Below are 24,919 nucleotides of genomic sequence, written 5' to 3' on the forward strand. Positions count from 1 at the left end.
AAGAATCAGCCCCCATAGTTCTTGAGGATTCTTGATGTGCATTAAAAGCAAAAGTAAAATGTATCCACTGGATTCATTAAAGAAAGAAATCAATGCAGAAACAACAAACAGAAGTTAAGCTTGTGTACTCTGACATCTATTCCTGAGCTCTTCTCTTTTTCTGTCTCCCAGGAGCTGCTTGCATTGTTTTCCAGACGGTGTATTCATATGAATACTCAGAAGTGATATTCATTTACAGACAGGCTGGTTCATATTTTAAAGGACTGGAGTTACTTCAAGAATCAGTGGGGATATTTTTGGTGGTGGCACCTTTTATTCTTTTCTAACTTTTTTTCCTCCCCCTGCAGTTGCAGAGCTGTGAAATTAAGGAAGTACATCTGTACTCAAAGTAAATAAATTTCTCAAGTGACTACTTTTTTTTTTTTAAGTCAGTACTGTAATAGTAATTAAAAATGGAACTATAATTTAAAAACCTAATAAATTTTTAGCTATTAGGTCTATGAGGTCATGTCCCCCAAGTAACATGCTTTAGCAACAGTGAGGTGACATTATTAGAGGTCACAATCAGAACTCAGAGTTTCACAGATGGTCTATTAACTGCGCTACCGCTTTTCTGAGAGCACAAAAATTTCGTAAGTTTTTACGACACTCCCTTAAAACGGAGGTCGGTGGAAACCATTGGGATGGAAAATCTGTTGCTATTTCAGTTGTGTATCTGGTAGATGGAAAATTTTTCAAGTCTACACAGATGGTAAATAAATTTCTGCTACATGAGGCAGTTCCTGGAATAAAGAAATTTTCTCAAATAACAAGTGCCAATATTTTTTCAGCAAGACTTATTTTTAACTTTCCCAAGGACTTGTTGAGAGAGCTGGAGAAGTGTCCTTTCACCTTCAGAATCCTGGTCTAACTCCAGAAATAGCTTCTAATGTTGTTCTCAGTGTAGATGAATTTTCTTTACACTCAAAAAGACATTTCAAAGCAAAGATCAAAGCTCCACAATTATATGTTGCTGCTGGTAAACATTCCCTCTGAACAGAGTGGCTAAAAAGTAAGACATTTCTATTTAAACCCTAAGACAATCATTGGTGCTAACAGTGCTGACATTTAAACTGTCATTATTATGCTTCATGAGGCAATGCTGCTGACACAGGAGAGTTTGTTCTCCATGAACTAAACATAATGGAAAGGACTGAGAGAGAGAAAGAGAGACCAGAATCAGGGACAAAGTCACTACAGACTCCACCCACTAAAGAAGCTGTGAAAAAAACACATAATATTTAGGATTGAGTACACATTTTAGGCAACTGAATGAATGCTGGACAAGAGGTCTAGGAACCACTGCTACTACTACAGAACTAGCATTTGAGAGTGTTTGAGACCACTCTCCCCTCATACCAAAGTGAAGCAGAGTCATGGAAGTCACTCGCCCATTTCGCCAACAACTTCATACTCCCTAATCTCTGGATGTGACTACAGAGCTCTACTTGGCTGCTGCTTTGAAATCAAACCCTGTGAAATGATGACACTTGCAAGGAATAAAATACAAATTATTTTCATGTCACCAAGTAATCTTTCCCTTATATGCACATAAGCTCCAAATGGCTAAAATTCTCAATATTTCACTCAGGTTTGTACATAAAGTACAAACTTCATGTAAAAAAACTGAAAACAGGGGAAAAAACCCGAAACAACAAAGCATTTGTAAAAAGGCAAGAGTAGAGGGAACAATCAATGTTCTTAACACCCTGACTAGAAGACTCTGGATGAAAAAGGATTTTTTTTGTGTCTGACAGAGAGTATGGCTGAAGTAGAGGAAAAAAAAAAAAATTATGGACATTCTAATCTAAGGCTACTGTTACTATTCCCAAGAGAGAAAAATTCAGGAATGTATGTATTTCTTCTGAATCGAATTAAAGCTGGTTTCTCTGTTGTCATAACTATTCCTGTGCTTCAGTCTGCAAAAGCACAAGCCATTGATTTAAAACATATCTTGCAAAAGAAGCTACAGTAAAAAATAAAACACAACATTTCTAAAAGCTTTATAAAATGTTTATGAAATGTGATAAATTATGAGTCCTGAAGAAGACTTACACACAAGAATATGAATCAAGGTACTACAAGGTACTAATATAAAAAGTATTTACATAGAAGAACTTCTTCTCAAATTATCTTTGATACTAGTAATATTGAAAAAGACCTGGGAACAGAGTGGTCCACTGGGAGTTGTTTTCATGAGCTGAGAAATCTTCATGTAATTACGAGTTGAATTCTAACTTTACACAGAAAATCAATGGTTTTTCACATCTTTATTTTCTAGTCTTATCCCACCTCTAAGATAGTGGAAAAAGACAGGTCTTGAGAGACTATCTCTTCTCTTATCTACTCTCTGTCAATTTTGCTTCCTAGAAAAAGCCAAAACAGTACAATGTTCATTTACCACTTGATCATCTTGTCATCATCTGCCAAGCAGTAGTATTTGTAAAGAAGTGAGTTTAATATGCTGGAACAAATTCAGTAGATGTATTGAGGTGTAATATGCACATAGAATCACTAGTAAATCTGTGTGAGATAAATACAATTTGGCATTTATCAGAAGAAAAGTGTTTTTCAGGGAATCTGGGTGTAGGAAAGTAGTTTGATTTAGATTACCAAAGTTTGGCTTCTGGCCGTGCTTTTTTATTTTCAGTGTAATAAACGTGTCAGTTTTTAAAATATTTTGAAGCTAAAATTACATGCAACACAAGCCATGAGCTTTAGCACTGGTGAATTTTTTCATGCCTTCATAACAAACAGCCACGAATCACATATCAATGATTAGTAGTGGATGCAAACCATCTTTTTTTAAGAAGGTTGAGGATACCATCCAAGATATTAAAACACATAGTGCAAGAATATAATCAGCTCCTTAAAGACCTTTTTGTAGGTCAGATGAGATAATACATTACCAAAATATTCAGGATATTCAAATAGAAACCTTGGTTTAATTGGATGTGCTGTGTGAAAAAAGGTTTAGAAAGGAGGAAACTTACAGAAAAGGATAAAGTATAAATACATATTTAACATAAATACATATTGCATTTGCTATTCTAAGTCTTACGTAAGGTGAGAGTGCGAAGACAGCGCAAAACTTCAGAAACGACAGTTATTGCTGTAATATTGAAGGATGTCCTCATGTTACAGTGAGCCAATTTCTCATTAGTATTGTGTGCATAAACCAAGTTATTATGTCCATTGTTGTAAAAGCTTTAGACATCAGCTGTGACAGAGTTATGAAAAACAGTGAGGATCTGGTATACATTTGCCATACATTTACCTCAGTGCACACAGATGCTCACACATGCATTGCTGCCTAGATTTTTTTCAAAGGAGGAAGAATACCCCTCTAAATTTGAATTCATAACCTTTTTTGGCCATATCATCTGGAGCTTGGAATAGCTCTTGGCAGCAGAAAGAGTATTGTTTCATTTTGTAAAGCCATATTCAATACACCATGTGTATTTTCTGTGGCATAAGCCTCCTTGCCTTTACAAACCTCTTATGTTACCTTTGAGAGAGAGCAATGAAAGGAAATAAGCATGAGCAACACATTTTAGGTGTTTTAATCGTAGGTACCGTTATGGTGGGAAGCAAAAGAATAAAAAAACCAACCAAAAAAAAAAAAAAAGAAAAAAAACCAACAAAAAACTCCAACCAAAATAAAACACCAAGAAAAATCCCACAATAAGCTTTGCAGATGTCTTCCACCCTGCTGCAGTTCAGCTCACAAGAGAGGTTCTCTTTGCTTGCTTTTAATTATCGCATGGGAGTTGGTTGGATGCCTGTGGACTAACCCACCACCAAATCTCCATGGTCAAGTACTCCTTGATAGCAGTGGCAAAAACTACATTGTTGTAAAGCCTCAGCTCCCAGAGCTGGCCAGGGTAGGTTGTTCTTCTCTGTCTCCTTCTTTGACACAGCAACACAAAAAACCTTTTACTTTTAGCACAGGTCATGTCTGTAGTAAACAGTTGTGCTTAAAAAAGCTGTACTGCCACTGCTATGGCATCAAAGGCTCTTTAATATAGGCAGCAGTGCTCTAGTACTGCCTTTTTTGATTACTGCTGTAAGTACTGGTTTTGGATGTAAGTTGGATCTCAGTGTGCCTCTTAGATCTCTCTGTTTTCACTTGAAGGTTATTTCAAAGTGAGCATTATGCTTGTGAAAGTGCGAGAGGAACAGCTCAAGGGAGCAAATTCTTTTTCTAAAATTTTTATTTAACCAACAGAAAAGTGTGTTGTGGACAGTGATGTCATGTAATCCAGGGTGTTTTGTCCAAGTGTCTTAATTCCACTTCCCATTTGTTAAAGGTTTTACGTACTATTCATTCCTTCCAAAACAGCTTCCCTCAAAAGTTTGTTGTTAATTAAAAATATGGTGTCATTTTAGCAAGTGGTCATTGGCCCATTTAACATGACCTACCACTGACTATTTACAGAGTGCAGACAGTAAATAATTGGCCAGTAAGGAGTTTTTAAAGATTAATTTTAAAAACAAAACGAAAAATACCTTAAAAGTTTTCTTCCAATCAGTACTGCAGAGCTGGACAAAACTAGAAATCTCTGAGTACACACGGCATGAAACTAAAGCTCTCTAGACGGGTCCCTAGAATCATGTAGATGATTTTGGTGAAGCATTAGTGTGTGACAACAAACTGCTAATAAATACAAATACTTTCATGACCATTTTAGGTAGCTCAGCTCTGACCATAATTTGATGTGCAACAGTCTCTTGGTTTGCAGTCTAGACAACACTGCCTTGAAAATTTATTGCTGAACACTGTCACAAAAATGTGCCAAAGTAAAATTTGCATAAAGGTTATCCTGTATTGGCCTGGCAATCATCCCATCCTGTTCTGAACTTGTTTTAAATACTTTTCACATTGTTTGAAATACATCATACTTCAGTCCAAACATAAAGGAAGTCTGTCGGAAAGCATTCTTTAGCTTCCCAGATGGAGATAATATTTATGGTATATATTTGTGTGAAAGTAATAGAGAAAATTCGTGGTCATGTAACCACAATAATAGGAGTGCTTTATGACCACTTTCTACTAATTACCATAGAAAATACATATAATTTAAAAAAAGGTAAATCCAACTGTTTCAGTCCATTTATATTTTTGAACCACATTTTCATTATTAAGTGATAAATTTAGAAAGCAAGTTTTTAGTGCAGAAAAGAGAAACAAATATTCATGACAGCCAAGAAGGTTTCATTTTTTTTTCAAAGAAATCCTACTATTTGTTTTGCTTCACTTGCATCTCTTGCCAGATTCTTCCCAATGCCTTCAAAACCATGACCATTTAATAGCAATGTGCAGATGCAGCAAATTCCTTGTGGTGAAGCAACTGTGGATTTCAGTAATAATTGCCCACTGTACTATTACTACGGACTGTGTCTCTGAGTTGTGGGTAGGAGTTAACCTTTCAAAAGCTATTGTGGCTTAATATCTCTCACCAATTATTAATGGTGCTCACATTCACAGTATGAATTTGGATAAACAGATCCATGCTCTTCTCTAAAACTTTTAGAAAGTTTGAGAATCTTTAAAAAAAACCTATATAAAGTTTGAAGATTATAAGAGATACAGAAATGGAACAGATGGAACAAAAACAAATCCAAATTTCACACCTGATAAAATAGATTTCCACTGTTTGAAAGATCATCTTGTAAAAGAGATTATCACAATTCCAATATTTGCATTTGCCATTGTCCTTTACAAAACTAAGAAAATAATGTCCTAGATGCCAAGATTATATTATCTATCTCTGTATATGAAAGTGAAGCTACTCTGGCATAAGTGCAGGTCTGAATTGTACAAGAAATATAGCTAGAGAACCATATGATTTGAAGGTAATTTTACTATGATAATGCCTCTATAGTAACTAGCATCTGTTGTCTCTACATTTACAAACTATTATAACACCCAAGTTCAGCAAGGCGCTTAAGCACACTCTAAGAACACAGTAGTTCCACTGACATCCATGAATTCTTTTTCAATGTCTAGATCTAAGCAGCTGGGAGTTGATCTCCCATGACTGTAATGAAACCTTGGTCTTCTAACAATCATTCAAAAAACATTCATGACTGTCCACACTTTCAGAATTTCTAATGATCATTATGATTTTAGACAGTTTTCTTCCCTGCTTGTTGGATTCCTTCACTAGAATATTTGCAAGATGACTATCTTCCAAAATACTCAATGGGAAAACAAACTGTGAGAAGTGACTTCCTTTATTTATCATATTTTGCAAAGGAATAATTAAAGATAATTGACTTGGAAAATCACCAACTTTTAAAGCTTTCATCTTCCTCTGACCGACATATGTTTGCAGACTGAGTCTCAGAAAAAGGTAAATTTGATTCGCTTTTGCAAAGTCAGAATACACCAAAATGCATATTTCCACTTTTAATTAATATTCCTGCACATTGTTATTTTTTTTATTCTTGATTTTATCTTCTATGCTTTTTTTTTCTATGTTGATCTGTCCGAGTTATTGTTGCTGTGCAGCCCTAGCAAGCCTACATACTACTACTTATGTAGCAATAGTACAGGCTGGAGCCCTATGAAAGCACCTTCTATGAAATAGAAATAACAAAACCAGTGTAAGAATCTTTAAAACTAAACTAAAAAAAGAAAGTAAAAAAGAATGAGTCATTAAATTATCACAATTCAAAAAAGACAGAAATGAGGTAAAGTAAGATTAAGATTTTGGGAAGACCTACTGATGATAGGGCCGGAAACTCTGGTATACAAACAGCAATAAAATAAGAAAAATACCTACAATGTTTAATATTATTGCTCACAACAAGATCGTATTGCTTTTAAGTGCTTACATGAAAAGGATCATACAATGAGAATAGATGGCACAGAAAGAGTTGCAAAGAAACAATTTCAGTAAAACAGGTACCTGTTATGGGTTTGTTTTTTTTTTTTTGTGACACTTACTACTTTTGGGGAAGCTTTCCTCTACCGTGTACCTTAGTATGAGCCAGCAAGCAAAGCTCCATAAGTTTTCCGTGAAATTAGTTTGTGGTGATACAAATAGAAGCTTCTGAAAGAGCATAACTTCCTAACTTGCCCCAAAAATCATAGTCTTAACATTGTGAAACAAAACGTAATTCTGATCACAATGGAAGAGAGTCAGCCTTCACATCACATGAACATGCATAATAATCAAGAAGTAAATACAGATGGAAAAGTCTGAATTCAAGTAAGTAATGGTTTTGCTTTCTCACATTAGTATAATTATAATTGTTGAAATAAAGAAATAAAATTTATTGCAACAGTACAGGAAATGTAAAACCATGTTTTAAAAACTCACAGCTTTCCTGTAGGGAAAAGGCACTGTTCCAAAGACATACATCATTCCAGGTAACCTTCTACCCAGGTTTCTTCTGACATTTTCTGGCAGTCTCCTGTTAATCTTACTCTTTAATTAATTTTCATCTTATTGACAACGGCAGCTGTCGTTATGCTGACATTGGCTGTGTCCTTAAGCATCCTTTGCAAATCACACAGTATTTGATCTAGAAATCTGCGTTAAAGTAGCAGCGATAATAATGATCATTAGGAATAGCCCTGACTCTCATATTTTCTGGCCTTGCAAGAATGACTTTGAGATAACATTATCTATTTGAAACTGGAAAACATCTAAGCAGACTGCCATGAGGAACTACATTGTCCTACAGGAGAGAAATGAACAGTCACAGTTGTCTCTGTAGCTGTTTTCTTCCTATTTATGTTGAATGATCTTTAGGAAATCTAAGAGGGGGGAATGGTGGAAGAACAATGAAATATACAGAACAAGCCAAAATTTGTTTTTTAAGTGTTATTAACATTTTGCTATGATGTTGCACCTTTTTTTTTTTTTAAACTTGTGGATTTTTATTCAAACTATTTAGAGACACACTTTACAATGTTGATTTTCTACTCCTTTACTGATTCATCATTTAAAAGAGCTGTCTGAGCCTTATTTTAAGAGTTGCATTTATAAAATGCTGATTATTGCTGGCTGCAACAGCACAGCTGGGTAATTGTGCTTGGGAAGTGAGTGCAGAGAACTTACTGGGAAACTATATGCCTCAACCCAACTTTTTATGCTGGTGCTGAAAAAAGTAGTTCTTTTTTGTGTTGAAAAAGAACTGAAATTAATTTTTTAGAGTTCTGCTGCATTTGTGAATCTTCTCAATATGCCCCAACAGGGATTTTCCTGTCTTTGCCTAAGCTTGATGAGATGAGCTTCTTGGAGAAAACATAAAATGGAGCACATACAAAAATTTGACAGATTCTATATGAGATAATGGCCTTTTTCTTACATGTACAAATCAGTGCATAATAATTAAATAGTCTCCTTTTGTTGGTATTCTCTTAATACTTGGGGTCTTCTAGTTTTATATAATACTGTTCACTAAAAGCTCTGTTGATTTTTTACATATGAACATATATGTGAACTGTTTTGATACCCCAAGCACTACAGTATTCTCTTTAGTTCCAAATATTACTTCATGTACAATTCTGTGAAGTGACTATTGTAAAATCTAAATTTATTTAACCCAAGAAAGCATACAGAAGGGTCTAGCTGGTTTATCCACATATAGTTAATCCATTTATGTTTCTGCTACTGGGAACCATTAATAACGATAAATTTCATGTTGTGGAGGAACTGAATTGATTATTAAATCAGGAACAACAGGAAAGCTTGATTATTTTCTATCTTTCAATTAGACCTAATATCATTAACTTCTCACAATTAAATTCAGGTCCTTCCTATTTCCGAGCCTTAGGAAGTCTTTCTGAAAAAGCGAAGGCAAAGACGGTGCTGTGCTTTGAACATTTGAACCCTGTTGACTTGAGGGAGCAAAGAATGCTGTAACAGCTGGACGTGTTTGCAAGAAGCATCTTCAGTGTCAGTACATCCATCATGACTAAAGCAATTTACTGCAATGGAGTTAGTGCTGGTCAAAGATGCTAAACTTTAAGCCCTTAAGCCCTCAAACCTGCATCCGTCTGCAGAGCAAGCATATCAGATCCACGCTGTCTCTCACCTCAGCTCTGGTTTGAAGACAGCCGATCTGAAGATAAGAAGGAAGGTCATGCTCTATTGCCACAATTAAAAACAGTTTAAAATATGTTAACGAGGAACAGATTTGAAAAAGAATTTAGTACCAGCAAGAGCAGAAGTCTACTCAAAGGTCCTAAGTTTTAACTGTCATGAAGCTGAAGATGCCGGAAGATCAGCACATTCCTATGATCACCCAAGGTGCTACCTGAAGATTTGGGTGCCCAAATACCTTTAGCAATTAATTTCCATCTGCCTTTCCCGTATTCTAACCTTTATGGGCACATGATTATGTGCAACTATAATTGACACTGAGCATTAATCAGACAGTGGTGTGTTTTAGGCCTTAACTGCACTGTTTGAACTGCTGACCTTGAGAGAAAGGGTTTTATATACCATTCACAATCTCTTAAGTCTTCCTGTCACTGCAAAGCAAATACTTGGCTTTTATGGATGGATTCAGTTTCAAGTCTGCAGTTTTTCTAATGTTTTCTTAAAATTACAAAAGTGGCTTTCAGGGGAAGTTTGTAAACATAGGCACATTTTTCATTGCACGCTATTACCAACACAGACAGGCTTTTGTAAAATAGTGCATGGTTAGATATAAGTGAGAAAATCCCTTATGCAGGAATGTTGCTTGTAGAAGTGTCCTGTGAACTTAGAGATATATAACACCACAAACAATAACAGATCATATCTTTTCTCTTTTGCCATTCATGTTACAGTGGTTGGCAAAGATTTCTTTAACCAAAATAGAATGAGGTCTCCTTGAGATTTACAGACCATCCCCTTTTACATTACACACAATTCTGCAGTTGTTGCAGTCATGTAATGCTCAAACTTCCTTGAAGAAGCTCCTTGTTTTTCTCCTTTTTATGCTCATCTCCTTTCTTAATTTTTCTCACTATTGTCTCTGTGGAATTTTTATTGTCTGTCCTTTAAAATATTTAATGGCACAAACACAAATTATACATGCATTCTCAAATATTATTGATGAGTATGGGACCGCAAAACAAGATCGAAGGAGATACATGGAAACTAGCATCAAATCAGAGCTATTAAAAACTATAACATGCTGCATCTTGCTAATGATATGAATGTACACATCAATGTATAGTTACATTAAGTAACTATACTTAAAAAGAAAATTTGATGCCAAAGTAAAGCAGCTGAGAAATTATAATAGTCAATTAGTTCTCAACTACAATGTCAATTTGGTTAATTTTCTTTTTTTAAACTTGAACCATTTTCATTGCATTTCTAGTACTGGTAAGGAAAAAAATATGACTATTTGTGACTCTGAGATATTCTTACTGTGAGATATTTGAACAGTTACTGCATTAACTGTGATTGCATAAATTATCAAAAGAAGACTGTCTTTGAGGGCTTCTGAAACCTTTGTCAAAACTTCCTCACCATGTTAACCTAGTGTTACTGTTACCAAAGAGTCTACAGAAGGAAGCAATAGCCAGCAGCTCAGGATGCTGTGTGGGCATACAGTACTTCAGATATGTGAATTTGTGCTTCAGTGAAACAGCTACCAAGGCACTGCAGCTGACAGATGAAACCCACACAATTAAAAGAAACCAGATGTAAAAAAAAAAAAAAAAATCCAGACAAAAGAAGCTGGATGATGTCAAATAAAAAAAGGCAGAGAGAAGTAAACAATTACAAATTGGTTATTAGCTAGAATAAGCAGCATTACTGGGAAAGCCAGACTTTAAGATAAATTCCATAGTGCCACAATCAGCATATCTCTTTCCATTAAAGTCAGTGGGAGTTTTATTGCCAAGGAATCTCTCCATTAAAATTTTGTTCTGATACTCTTCCTTACTTGTGAAGACAGTGAAACTCTCTAGTTGCTTTAAAATTACAAAATATGGTTTCAGAGCCAGCAAAACTTGTTTTTGCAAGAACTTATGCTCATGGGGCTGAGCTAAAAACCAAAGAACTAGTGCAAAATATTTCCACTCTTTTTTCCGTTTTAAAATCTTGTTGCACTTTTCCCTTGTACTCTCTTTTTCAATAAGGCTTCCAAACCCCTTGACACAATAAGTTTTCCTAAGAGGAATCAAATAATGATAGCAGTAGAAAACAAAAAAAAGAAGACATATACTCATTTATCCTTCAACAGCATATATGAAATATATAAGATAATATATATAAAGTAAATATAAGGTACCATCCAAATTCATAGCTCAGCCATTTTCAGACCTTAAAAAAGCTCCTAAAATTCAGTTGTTGCATAGACATATTTGTTTTGAAACTGTTTGAGCCTGAAAAATTAATGAAACAATCACTTTTTCTCTCCAGTTAATTAGGCACAGTATCACCATCATCAGAAATTGGGTGAAAATATTTGAAAAACACTCTGCAATCTACAAGCATCCTACCTTTCTTTTGCGCAGTTTCACTTGATTGTCTGAATATTCCTGTGTGGTCAAATGATTCCTTACATGTAAACACTGAATGTCTTCAGCCGAACTGACATTTGAAAGGCATTTGTTTTCAGGGGCCACTTGAGGTTCTGTGAAACCACTTTTATCCAGACCATTTTCCACTGCCGGGATGCAAGAGCAAGGAGGAGATTGCATAAGGCCGTTGCTGGGATGCACTGCTGAGCAGAGCTGTCCATCACTACTGGTGTATGATTCAGAAGAAATCCCACTCTCTACCACATTGCACTCAGACTTTCCAAACCCATCTTTGAAAGCATCAGATTTCCGGCGCTGTTGTGCAATTACAGCAGTATGAAGCAGCTGCTTCCCAGACATAATAACTTCTTTCACATTTGGAGAATTGATACAATTTTCCTTCTCTACATCTACTACTTCATTTAAGACTTCATAATTACAAAGCTCCAGGCTTTGACCAATGCTGCCACAAACATCTTCTTTCCTCTCCTCTTTAGGAACTGCATCACAGCCAGGTTCCTCACTTATATCTCCACTGATTCCAGATGATTCAGCTGCCTTGTTACCCTCTGTTATTGGTACCATCTGTGTTAAGGAGCCTGCTCCATTTAAGCTGTGCCCTTCATCTTTGGGTTCACTTCCTACAGCAGTGATGTGGTAATTAACACTATCCAGGCTGAGTGCAGAATAGTCATCATTGTCATCAGACACATGGACTAGAGTTTCTGTGCTCGCCTCCAGAAAATATTCCTCGTCCTCATGGTTATCATTTTCATCCACTTCCTTTGAAACATTTCCCAGCTGCTTTTCAGGGAAGCCAGTCACCTCTCCACTATAGCAGCACTCTGGAAATGTAGCGCATTTTTCTTTCTGGTCCATGCTCAAAACCTCATCTTTTTCCATACTTGTCTGCAAGTTATCAGCTACAAGTCCGTGACGACATGCTGTATTATACTCCACAGGCTCCAAAGCCAATCCCATCCACTGGGTCACATGCTCTTCCCAGCTTTTCTTTCTGATTGCTAGAGACATGTCATAACAGTTCAGCAGCAGACTGCAATGTACCTTCCACAGAGGACCAGAGGAGATGTCATGGCTGCTGTGCACTGCTCCTGAGGGAGAGAAGGTTTCATCATTTTAACATCTGTAAGAAATAAAAAAAGACTGTGTTATTGAATCAACTCCAAATAAAAAAAAAAGAAAGGGAAGGAACAGTTTAAACAAAAGTGTAAAACAAGATAAGACTGTGGGACCAGAAGGACGGGAATTAAAAGACTGTTTTGTTTAAAGTTTTAATACTTTTCATACAAAACTTGACGGCACTCATAATTCAGTATAACATTTTTTTCTGATTACTTTCCAATATCAAGTAAACAAAAATGGTATAAACAGGCACATGGACAAGCAAGTAGCTGCAGAGCCAAAATTTTACAACAAGCTCCTCTTAACTGTTTCTCTCATAAGATAATAATTTTTCAATGGGTATAAAATGACATTATAACTTATAGTTGCTTTGTAACTTTATTTCTTCTGCATCCACAGATACCTGTGGAGTGCAGAATTCTGGCTCTTTCCCAAAGAGGCAGGGAACAATTGAGAGTTTTTCCAAATTTACCAAATGTATAAACTACTTATCTTCTGAGTATCTTTGGCCCATTCAGTGGCTCTTATTTTTATTGTTACTATTCATTCTCTTCAGGCCAAGTTGTAATTACAAGTGTTACATGAAACTGCAGAGTAAATCAGTTGTTGTGTAGTAATAATAATAATAATAATAAAAAATAGAATCATAGATAAGCATGGGTTTGAAGGGGCCTTTAAAGGTCATGTAGTCCTACTCTCTAAAATACAACACTTGGAAAACCATTTTAAGTTTTTGGTTTATTTCCTCATTCAAATGCATTACAAAACCTGAACCCTGCCACACACCTCCCTTGCTGAATATATTCATGATTTTCTAGTGTAAGGCATGGAGAAAACTGTTATTTAGAACAGGGCTCTCCAGAAGGGTAGATTGTGAACCAGCATGATTGGCTGTAACTTTGCTACTCACCTGGACTGCCTGGCTCTTCCAGAGGCCACTGTCCCTGCTTAAGTTTCTAAGTGGGTAATTTTCACTGACTGCTGCATTAGGCATTCTGTATGATGGCGTTTGAGATACATTAATCTTGTGTCATTGCATGTGTATACTAGCACAAAGAAAATATATTAATTTATGAATTATAAAATAAAATTAACAAGTTAATTGTCAAAGAAGAAAACAAAACTTCTGGCTCATAAAATGTTAGAAGTTCAAGGAGCAGACACTTCTACTTTTCACTCCCTACACAAGAACTGTCAGCACTTAGCATGGATCTGGTTATTGATTTCAGCAATAAAGAAGATTAAGTAGTGAGTTTGTTCTGGGTCATTTCAGTCCACTAAGGCAAATTCTGATTGCCCACCAGGCCACAAAGCTGCCTTGACAAATCACATGCCTGAAAGTATAAAAGTATTTATCTTGAAAGAAATGCAGAATTATGCCTGGGCAACAGAACCTCCATAAATTATGCCTTGACAAACTGACTTTCAGGATAGGCTTGCACACAGTCCTAGATCTTTAACCTTCTTTTAGGAATGGCAAGCTTCATTTCACATTCACATTTTCCACCTCTGTGGAGACTCTGCTTAAAAAGAACATATATTCATAGAGTATATGAAATTCCATGCACAAGTCATTAGTGTGTGGGAGGCTGAGCAAAATGGAAAATAACACACAGAACCAGGCCAAAAAAAATTATCTGCTTTCAGAGGCAAATTTTAGTAGTAAAAAGTTAATACAATTTTATAATTCACTCTTCTTTCCTGATCAAATATGAGATGAACCCTAAATATTAAAATCCAAATTCAAATTATTGTATAAATTGCAGCACATTCTTATTCTGATTTAATCTTTATTTCTAAGTGCATGTGGTCCAAAATTACCAGAGTGAAAAATCAATAGTGATAATACTTTTAACTTCTGCTACACCTTTTCCTGATGGACACTAAAGCTCTTCAATTAAAATAATTTTACAGCCACCACAGTGTTTTGTTTTGATCTTTGAAGAGAGGCATGTTTACTAGAAAGGGCTCAATGATTTCTACATCCTCCATGAGCAATGTTTGGAGTTGCACGTGGGTGCAACTCATTTGCAGTTTCCCTTTCTTCCCCTACTGGAACACTACCCTCATCTACTTTAGAGAAAATTAAACGTGGTTGTTACAGCCACATAGGGACATTTCTGACAACAATCAATAATGATAGTAGAAGTTAAGGGTAAAAAGCTAAAAAATGCAACTTCCTAATGACATTCATGCATCCACCTACCTAATCCACCTACCCACCTGCACAGAAGGCAGGCTCTCAGAAAGTTAATGGGTAAGTGTTAACCTTGCTGCTGCTACCTGGACTTACAGAAATGGAAGAACAGATCTGTTACTGTTTTTCAGTTTTTGGATGTAGTGGGTTATATTTCATGGGGAATGAAAACCAAATTTTACTTTAGGAACTTTTCCGTTTTGCTTGCATTGTCACTAGTTTTGGCTGCCTCATAGACTGCAGAAAAATTATTAATCAGAGAAATATAAAATACTTTGCTTAAAATGCAAGACAAATAAATGCACGACATGGGCACTTTTATTATTCTCTAACAAATGAGTGTATGTTAGCACTTAATATGAATATCTACAGTACATATGTCAGCTCCCCAAGCAGCTTCACCAACAGTTCCTGAAATCCCCTCACTCCCATGATGCATGAAGGAGCTTGGTGACAGCTTACTTTTCTTCTGCTCCCTCTCCACTCCTCAAAGACTGTGTTAAACAATTCAGCTTAGAAATTATTTTCCTACTGTAATTGCTTGACACTTAAGGGCTGACAAGAAAATTTCTTTCTTTTCTAGCTATTTGCTCAGGACAACTTACTTCCTTTCACTCACATGCAAGCACATAAGCTGTGCCTTGGAGGGTTCACTGCTCCAGACCTCTGAATGAGATTCTCTCTGCCAGAGAACAAAGTGCACTGCCACTTTGCAGAAGAAAGCGTTCCTGCCTTGATCACTGCTTTTCTTCTATTGCTACTCATTTTTTTTCTTGACACGCACCATATTTTACCATCTGAGAAATACCCCTCTCAAGTCCATTTGTACTTTTGCCCAAGGGAAGAAGCATCCCTCTTTCTCACCTTCTATTCTTGCCATGCCACAACTAGCAACCTTTATATCTGATTTCTGTAGAATTTTAGGAGTGTCAGATGAACCATTGCCAGTCTGTTGAAATGTTTTGCAGAGTGAAAACACCTTCTGATCAAAAGATCTATCAATATGACACTGTCCATTCAGCTGTTGCTATAATTCAGACTTATATTTTGCTTTACTTTTCAACAGCACTCTTTGGTATTGCTTAGTACTATTAACTTTCTGAAGAACAAAAGTTTGAAACAAAAATACAAAGCATAAAACTTCTGGGCAAAATTTCTTGATCCTGGGTTTGAATTAAGGAATATTGGCAACATTGACCCAATAGGTCATTCTTGACCTATAGAAAGTGAAACTGAGTGGTGGGTCATCATACTACATCAGAAGCCCATTCAAGAACCCTGTATGATGCTTCACATTGTTTACAAAACTAGATGTTAATTTAGATGGATTCTGTATTAATTTACTGCTTATGTCCTTTCACTGTAAAATATGATTTTAATGAAAAGTAGGGCAAACCATTAGGTTAGTTTATTTTTGGAAACTGTGTCTAGTCTCACAGAACTACGTGACTTTACAACTGATAAAGCACAAAATGATGATGAACTGGTAGGCTCTCATAATTAGACTGCCTAACATTTTCCTTCAATTTGGATTCCTGTGATTTTTTTTTTCAGAAAAGCTCATGTTAAACTGCTTGCAGCAGGCTTTCAAAATTCAGACAGAGAATTTTCTTTTATCTCATAAAATTCCATTCAGATTTGGTTGTGCTACACATTTTTCAAGATACGTTTTACATTCTCTTGCTTCCCTCCTCAAGGAAAAATGATACTTTACAAGAACTATCCTAACACAAACCCAATACTAGGACTGATACCTGTGAAAGTTGCATCAGGAAGAGCTGAGTCTTGGAGCTAGAGGGAGAATGGAAATGTAAGGAAGCACACCTACTTGAATGTCTGGAACTGTGGCTGCACAGACCTGTCAGAGCAGCTTCCCTGCTGGGGCTTAGGACAGGACACATAAACATCCCAGTTACAAGAATGTGAGGGCAGAAGCACACAACCAAGGCTCTCTGGTCCTACATCTTGCCCCTCAAACTTCCAGGACACGGGAGTGGATCCCTGTTTTTCCCAGAGTGGAAGAAAGAGATAAGGAGAGAAGCTTGGGACCATGCAGCAATGGCAGCCAGCACACATGCTCAGGAAGTGAACCCCAAGCTATTAGGAGGGAAGGACTATGGCAAAGACAGGCCTAAGTAAGACACTGCTGTGCAGGACACTTGGTGGCATCCCTGTATGACCAAAGCAAGCACTGCCACTGACCCAGGTGTGACATCCCTGCTGGCTCCACCAATTCCTCCATTCTGACAATTCATTGCACCATATTTGCCCATCACCTGGCAATAAATAGAAAAGCTTTGGAAGGAAGGAAGTTGCAGAGAACACAGCTTACAAAGTCTATGGCAGGAAAGTTTCTGAGAGGACAGCCCAGGCTGTACAGCCCCACCATCATGCCAGTGGAATTTAATTTTTGATAAAGTTTTACATGGGACACAAATCTTTTCTTAAAAAAAAAAAAAAAAGGCAAAGCATTAGCTTATGAACGTAAACAAAGATGAAAGACTGTTCCATTACATTTTTTACATAGCAGGAGTATGTGAGCAATGGAGATCAAGCAGAAATATTTATTTTGTTGTCATTATTTTATCTTCATTGGTCTGTGACCCCAGTCAGCAAATTTTGTTTAGGGAAGTCTAAGTGAACGGGGTCTGTTTCCTATAAACTCATCTCACATCTCCTGGTCTGGCTTGCATACAGTTCTTTCAGTAACTCCATACCAATCTCTGACACAGAATGTTGTTTACAAATAATTTGAGATAAAACATAAGCCTCTAGGTCTTCACTCAGCTATTTATTTTAAAAGATCTCCTGCTTTTAAAATGCAATCCTTCATTTTCTTATTTCGTGGACATAGAGCACCTTTAGGATTTCACTGAAGGGAAGGCTTACTTTGTCTGCAGTTTCTATATATGCAGCATTTGCAGTGCAGGGTTTTAGACCATGACAAACCCTGCTGTCGTAGAGTAGAAATATAAGGATGGTTTGTTGTGGGGTATTAATCTAGTGAATACCAGATACAATTTTTTCTGATTTCTTTAGTATGTAAAATCAAATGCTAAGACCAGTTTGAACTTATAATTATTTAAAAATATTTACAGCTTTATTCTAAAAATCAGAAATAGCATAGTACTCATAAGACAAGTATGTCTTCAGAATGAAATAATAAAACAATTTAAATGTTTTATATAAGTTTTAATGGTCAGGTTTGCATGTGTATGCATGTGATGTACTTATAAATGTGAACACAGACTATTAAATATAGGTGTTGCTGATTTTTGTACCACATCCCAATATTTTCCTTTCACAGGATACTTGTCCTTTTCTTTGATGAGATCTTACAGTTGGTTCCCAGCAATGAATCAGTGGACAGAAATAGAGGCAAATAGTACTTAGTCCAACATACAAACATTCCTTCCAGAATACCCTACCATACAGAATTTTAAAATTGCTGCCCAGCTATAGATTGAACAGCACACAGCTGCTAATATTTCCCTGATAAATCTGAGGAAATGACTCCTCAAACTCTCCTCAAAGCATCTGTTAGGAGAGATTCCAAGAACATAAAGTGATCAGGAACTAAACATTAGAATTGCATAACAATACTCAAATGAAATATTACTGAACTTGTGACTCTGAAAGGTGTCCAAGTAACCCTCTTTGCACTAAGGAATGAAAGGGGTGACACATGTAGAGATGGCAAATCTGGGGAATTGCAAAAGGGACATTCTTCCAAGCTAATGGCTAATGCCTTTGGGGTCAGAGATGAGCTTTACTTGAGAGAGAGCCACAGAGCCAGAGGGGATGCTGAGCAGGGACTGGGGTAGGGCTGGGAAGTACAGCCTTTCTAGGATAAGAGACTTTTACCAATCTTCCTCTCTGATCATTAAAAGGAAGACAAAGCAGAGGGATTTCTGCCCCTCAAATTCCCATCTCCCTAGTAGGCCTCATGAGTGGAATCTCCACAGAATGAGAAGATGGGAGAAATGGGAATTTCTCTGCACACTTAGCCTTGGGGTACTGTGGGCAATGATTAGATGAAACAAAAGCTGGTTTAAAATAAAATTAAAAAAAAGACCACTTGGTTGTGAACTACATACTTGCAAGTCTGATTTCCATATGCAGTTAATTGGCTAAAAAAAAAATCTAATTAATTACAAAAATATAAATTAACAAAAACCAGAAACTAAACAGAAAACCAGAAGTGAGAATATGTGACTGATTCATTTTTTTATATATAGAGGGAGATTATTAATAGTTTTGTGAAGGCAGGTATTAAAAACTGTGTTTTGTAGATTATTCAGAACAAGAAAAGTAAAATTATGAAATTTGCTAATTTCACCAAATTGAAATTGAGAACTAGCAGATAAAACTGCATATGAAACTCTCTGTATTAAATAAAATGGCATGCACTGATTTAAAAAAAAAAACCAAAACTTCTAATTATAAATGCCTATTAAAAGTCTCAATTATATCGTCTACCAATCCAGAAAACAAACCCAAAACTAAGTTACTGAGGCTGATAATCTGCAACTGGATTTCAAGCTCAAATTAGAAGATATGTAGCACAATAGGCAAAAGAGAGGCTGAGTGTACAGTGGCATAATAAAAAATATTTTCTAAATTCTTCTTATGCAATGAACTGAAAAATACCTGTAATGATGGTAATTCCATCTCAGAAACAGAAATAGAGTAGGAAAACATACAGCAAAAAACAAGAGAAAGGATTAAATGTATGGTATAGCTTCTGTCTGAAGAGCCATGAAATACATGAATGTTTCCTGTCTGGGCAAGAGAAAATTTAGAGCCATATAAAAATCAACAGTATCATGAAGAAGAAGAACATTTATTCATTGTGCCTCATACAGCAGGAATTTGCAGAAGTGCAAGGTAGAAGTAGAAAGCAGAAATATTAAAACAGACCAAAGAATACTTTTTTTGCTTGTCCATGTTAGCAAATAGAAGCTATAATATACAATAAATATAAGTCATACTGCAAAAGATTTGTTATTTCCAATACAAGAAATAGCACACAAGAAAATCAAGCCATGAACCTGAAATAATTTTTGTGACTTGATAAGAATTTCTTCTTTCCTTCAGGGATCAGTTTCCTTATCCCTTTACAAATTATTTTCTTTTCTTCTTCACGAATTCTGACATATGTCATACATCCTTATTACAGTTTACTGTCATGGAAATGCCTAACACACTTAAGGTTGTAGACATCCTTCCTTTGGACGGTATTTAACATGTTACAAAAACTGATACTGTCCAGCAGCGTTATAAGATCTCAATATCTTAGACACCACAAAATGTAAGGTCAAGCTGGTAAGTTATTCATTCAGAGACTTCAAAAGTCTTGCTTGTTTTGTGAAAATATTACTGGTTCCTAAGATATGAACCCAAACTTTGTCAATATGCCTTAATTTATAGCTTGAAAACATAATACATCATGGAGTTTTCTCTTCCTCAAAAAGCAGCTGCACTACCAGTGCTCATCATCATACAATGAAGAGCTTTTACTTGTAGCCAACATGTGATTACAGTGGTTTTAGCTTGGTTGTATTTGTATTTGGTTCATTTCCAGTGCTGAGCCTCAGATTAGCTGAGGTTCTTCCTCAAGGATGAGAAAGGGGAAATGATGGGATCCAAACATATCCACAGTTATCCAGGCTTACTAAAGATCTATATAGTTTACACCCAATTTAATTATCAAATCAAAACCAATTAAACACAACATTTAAATATATCCAACTTTATGTTTCTGTCCTATTTTGAATAGTCAATAAAACCCTGAAATATTATTTTCTCAAGTATTTATAGCACAATGGTACCACTTTACTGTAATTTTGTTAATGGTAGTTTAATATTAATCGGCATTAAAGTAATTTTAGCAGCTATAAGCATCCATCCCCTTCACCATGGTACCATTGCAAAATGACAACAGCCATCAAATTTATAAGTGCCCACTAAAACGTAAAAGGGTTTTAAGCCAAAAAATAGTTTCTAGCATAGACTTTTTAAGAAGAAAATTAGACCCATCTAGCAATTCAGATCTGTGAGTCTGCTGGTCTTTAGTATTTAGTAGTGTGAAGGTTATTATAGATACTGTCTTGATTCCATAATATAAATTTCTTATTTCTTTGTGATAAAAGTAATCTAAAGTGTAAAGGTTTAATGTCTTCTTTTTCCATAGGAGGTTTATGTGGAAAATTCATTGCTCTGCCAATTCTCCCCCAAATAATTTTGGCTCTCTATTCCCAGAAAATAGAAAAGATAACATAATTTATAGATTTCTTACACCTCCTTTCACTCCCTGGTTGAACTGGAAGCATCTTGAAAAGACATTAAATGAGAAAAGGTCATCCCATGGGACATGGCAACCTAGAAAACTGTGGCTATTATTTTTGTCCAGAATTAGGGAAATGTTTTTCCACAAATATGTCCCCCCTTCCCCCAAATAGAAGACATTTCATTTTCTAGCCAACTCTAGTGAAAAACATCTTTTAGCTACAGGAGGTCTTTTTGAAAACAATATAAATTAACCAGATTGTATTCCTGTTGCCTTTTAGATTTAAGGTTCTAATATGGCGTTTCTATTTAAAAAAAAAAAGTTGCTGGTGTCCAGTATAGCCATGAGCTGTGAAATCGTATGAGGCACTATGGACAATGACTTTTGGCAACCAGCCTCCTTACTGAATAGTAGGGGGGCTGTTTTCATTTCTGGTGTAGACATGACTAAAAAATATTTTTGACATTATTTTGCCTATACTTTGTACCTAAAGAGCTGAAAATTATTTTCTCCCATTGAGAAAGACAAACATTTTATCATTGAGAGTCTACAGAGAATGACTACTGAGCTGACTCTGCTTTTTGGTGGAAATGAACTATTAGCAGAATCATTCAGGATTTCATTTTTTTGCACCTGTAAAAAAGGTACTGAGAGTAAACTGAGCAAGTATTTCTGGAACGTAGCTGAAGATGTAAAAAGCAAAAATTATTCAAAATGGCAGCTGTACCACTATTCCTTTGAAAGTAGAGAGAGAAATAACATATAATGTACACTGAGGGCTTTGTAAATGCACTGGACAGCCTAATTAAACCCACTTCCTCCAAGGAAGGGAAAGTAAAAATTTAATTTATCCTCCCTGGTTTCCAAACCTAACCCTGAAATTGATTATTTTTCATTATATTATTCTTATTTTGGAATTCAGGAAACCTGTCTGTCAAAGGACTTTTACGGAGTATGTGTATCTCACCTTTATATCCCCTTTCTCTCTGCCTCTCATAGGCATAATGTGAATCTGCTACAGTCAATAGACATTCTTCACAGTATTTTCCAGAGTCCCTCAATTCCAAAATCATCAGCTGGTCTCCTGATTTTATAATGATATTCTTCTATTCAGAGTCTGTAGCCTGCCTGGAAAGATATGCTCAGCCCTGGAAATTGCTGTTTCTGAGTACATAACTACAGGAAAAATAAAACAGATGACTTGTGAGCTCATATGGAGATTTTCCCTTGATTTTAAAACTAATTAAGATCTATTTACCAGTTACCAATTCTCTTACAACATGCAAAATCTTTCAAAAAATCTTTATATCCAGTATGGTATACCAAATTAAGCTGACAGTGACTCAATATTTGGAAGTTGTCAGTGACATCTGCACATAGGTATTTGATGGTAGTAGAGTGTAAAATTGTTTCTGTATATGGAATCCTCAAAGCCCAGGTTTTGCTGTGGAGGATACAACTCATAGAAACTGTCCTTTCAGAAAAAGCTTCTCATTTTAGTAGTTATTATTGGAAGCTATCAACTTTCTCTGATAAAACAGCATTAACTGAAGATAAACAATTCAAGCAAAATGAAAAGGGATATCTCAATTTGGCTGCAGACAAAAAAAAAAAAATGTGCAATGAATTTAACAGTACAACTTCCAGTGTGTTGAGCCTCTCAGGACTGCTAAGAATTGGACTGTTAAATGTTCCAGACTGAAAAAGTGAATCCAAAGTAAGTTCTCCTTGCCCTTTACATGTCTGTGTCATTTATGAGAAAATTCACGAGGAGGTCAAAAAAAGTTCACATTTTGCGATAGTCTTAGCAAAGATGCTAGTAATACAATATTAAGGTTATGAAAGCTCCTTTATAAGGTGCAGTTAATGTAACCCCATTTGCTTTGATAATGTAACCCCAATTGCTTTGGCCTGGAGTATTTGCCACTGGTTCCTCTTGCACCTTCCATCTTCCCTTAACTCCTTTAGCAGAACAGCACGTTGCAACAGTCCTCCATTCTGCTCCAGATTTTCCTCACTTCTCAGTCTAATGATGTTTATTTCAAACTCACTACCAACTCCCTCTTATCCCAAAATTTTTTACCATAAGGTGAACTTTCACAAGTACCATGATGTTCAACTTGGAACATTTATTTGTTCCAGCATTAAAGAGTATTGCTAGTGGTTTAATCCTATTGTGAAACTCTCACCAGTAAGTCCTATCTACTTGGAAACGCTACAACTGATAGAGAGTGAGCAAGAGGGTGGGAGAACCAATAGAACTTCAAACGTAAGAAATTTGATTATAAAAGTTCCTAAAATTCAAGGGCATTTCATCTAAAGCTAATAGATTTTGACACAGGGTACAATGGAATAACCATCAGGAAGTATTACAAATCACTGTAAGAAAAAGAAGAGCCTAGATGAAAGTGAAGGCTAGAAGTAAAGAGTACACAGTACGAGTTAAATTGGTTTTAATGATACACACAGCCTAAGCAAACTTGGTATTTGGGATGTGACTGATGTAAAATACACCAGAGATAAAACTCTGGGCATTACTAATCTCAACATAAGTGATTTTTCTCATTAAAGGGAAACAAGCAACTATGGTAATAGAGGATTTGAAATTATCTACCAACAGACTGTTCTTAAATAAGTAATACCTGAGAGCATCAAAAAATATCAGTGGTGAAATAAAATATAAAATATATTGAAGTTCAATATCAGTAGTTATTACAATAAAACAATGTTCACATATGATATACATAGGATTTACATGTAAAATTTCTAGATAATTTTGGTTTGAGGTATAATTCATGCATATATACACATATGCATATGTCTACATGTATATATACATATGCATACACACATATATGTAAAAATACACCCAGCCAGTCTTAAAGTCCTTACTAAGAATTCACAGTGATCATCTTTGGATGACATATTTAAAGCCCTAGTGGACAAGGACCTGAGCAACTGGCTCTAGTTGAGCCCACTTTGAATGACATGTTGGATCAGAGACTTCCAGAGGCTCTCGCCTAATAGGAAGGAAATCAAGATCTGATACTTCTGGATATGCTATTTCAATTGCTCTGGCCCTTATGTTACTCTGTTTTTGTCTTTTTGCTCTTTCTTTTGTACAAAGGACAAAACACCAACAACCCCCCCATACTTTATTATTTTTCTCCAGACAAACAAGTAATAGAAAATGGAACCAGATGAATAAAAGAAAAAAGGAGAGTACTCTAAAATATAGATTCTTTTTGAGAAAAGAGGAAAATATTTGTAAATTCTCTTCCTCCTTCTGCTACTGCTGTCCTCAGGGAAGCTTTATAACAAAGAAGATACATTCCAGCAACAAAATTCATGTTAAGAACAGTAGAAAACTATTATATAAAATGTGGCTTAATACTTCTAACAATCAAGAAAAATAAAAGTTAAGTAACTTTTGAGACGAAAATGACAAAAGAGGAATCTTTAGATTGTTCCATCACCTAAAGAACAATTTTAATATAGATTTTAAGCCCAGCACTTTAAAAGAATTACTGTAAGTCTTGCCTATTTAAAAACTGCACATCCAAGATGTTGTCTTTAATTTTCTTTTAGGAGGGATTGCTTTGTGTTACAGAAGTCTTTGTGAATTAGGCCTAAATATACAAACTTTTTTCCCCCAGTATTATGAGTATGGAATTTGACATGAAGGGCAACAGGTACAAGTTCAAAAGAAAATTAGTTTTTAGGCACATAAATTTATGTGAAGGAAAGCTATTTGAATAATTCCTATTACATG

At 35.8% G+C, this 24,919-nt stretch overlaps 1 protein-coding gene across 2 annotated transcripts in view; it reads right to left on the reverse strand.

Moving 5' to 3' along the window:
• DLC1 (DLC1 Rho GTPase activating protein) overlaps positions 1-24,919 on the reverse strand; it is a 219,090-nt gene that overhangs the window by 191,197 nt on the left and 2,974 nt on the right. For both annotated transcript variants that reach the window (XM_053940600.1, XM_053940599.1), the window contains exon 2: positions 11,498-12,662. In XM_053940600.1, the coding sequence (XP_053796575.1) occupies positions 11,498-12,550 (1,053 nt within the window). In that variant the 5' untranslated portion in view covers positions 12,551-12,662. The remainder of the gene's footprint in view (positions 1-11,497; positions 12,663-24,919) is intronic.

The sequence above is a fragment of the Vidua chalybeata genome, chromosome 4 (genome assembly GCF_026979565.1).
Source record: "Vidua chalybeata isolate OUT-0048 chromosome 4, bVidCha1 merged haplotype, whole genome shotgun sequence".
Lineage (NCBI taxonomy): Eukaryota > Metazoa > Chordata > Aves > Passeriformes > Viduidae > Vidua > Vidua chalybeata.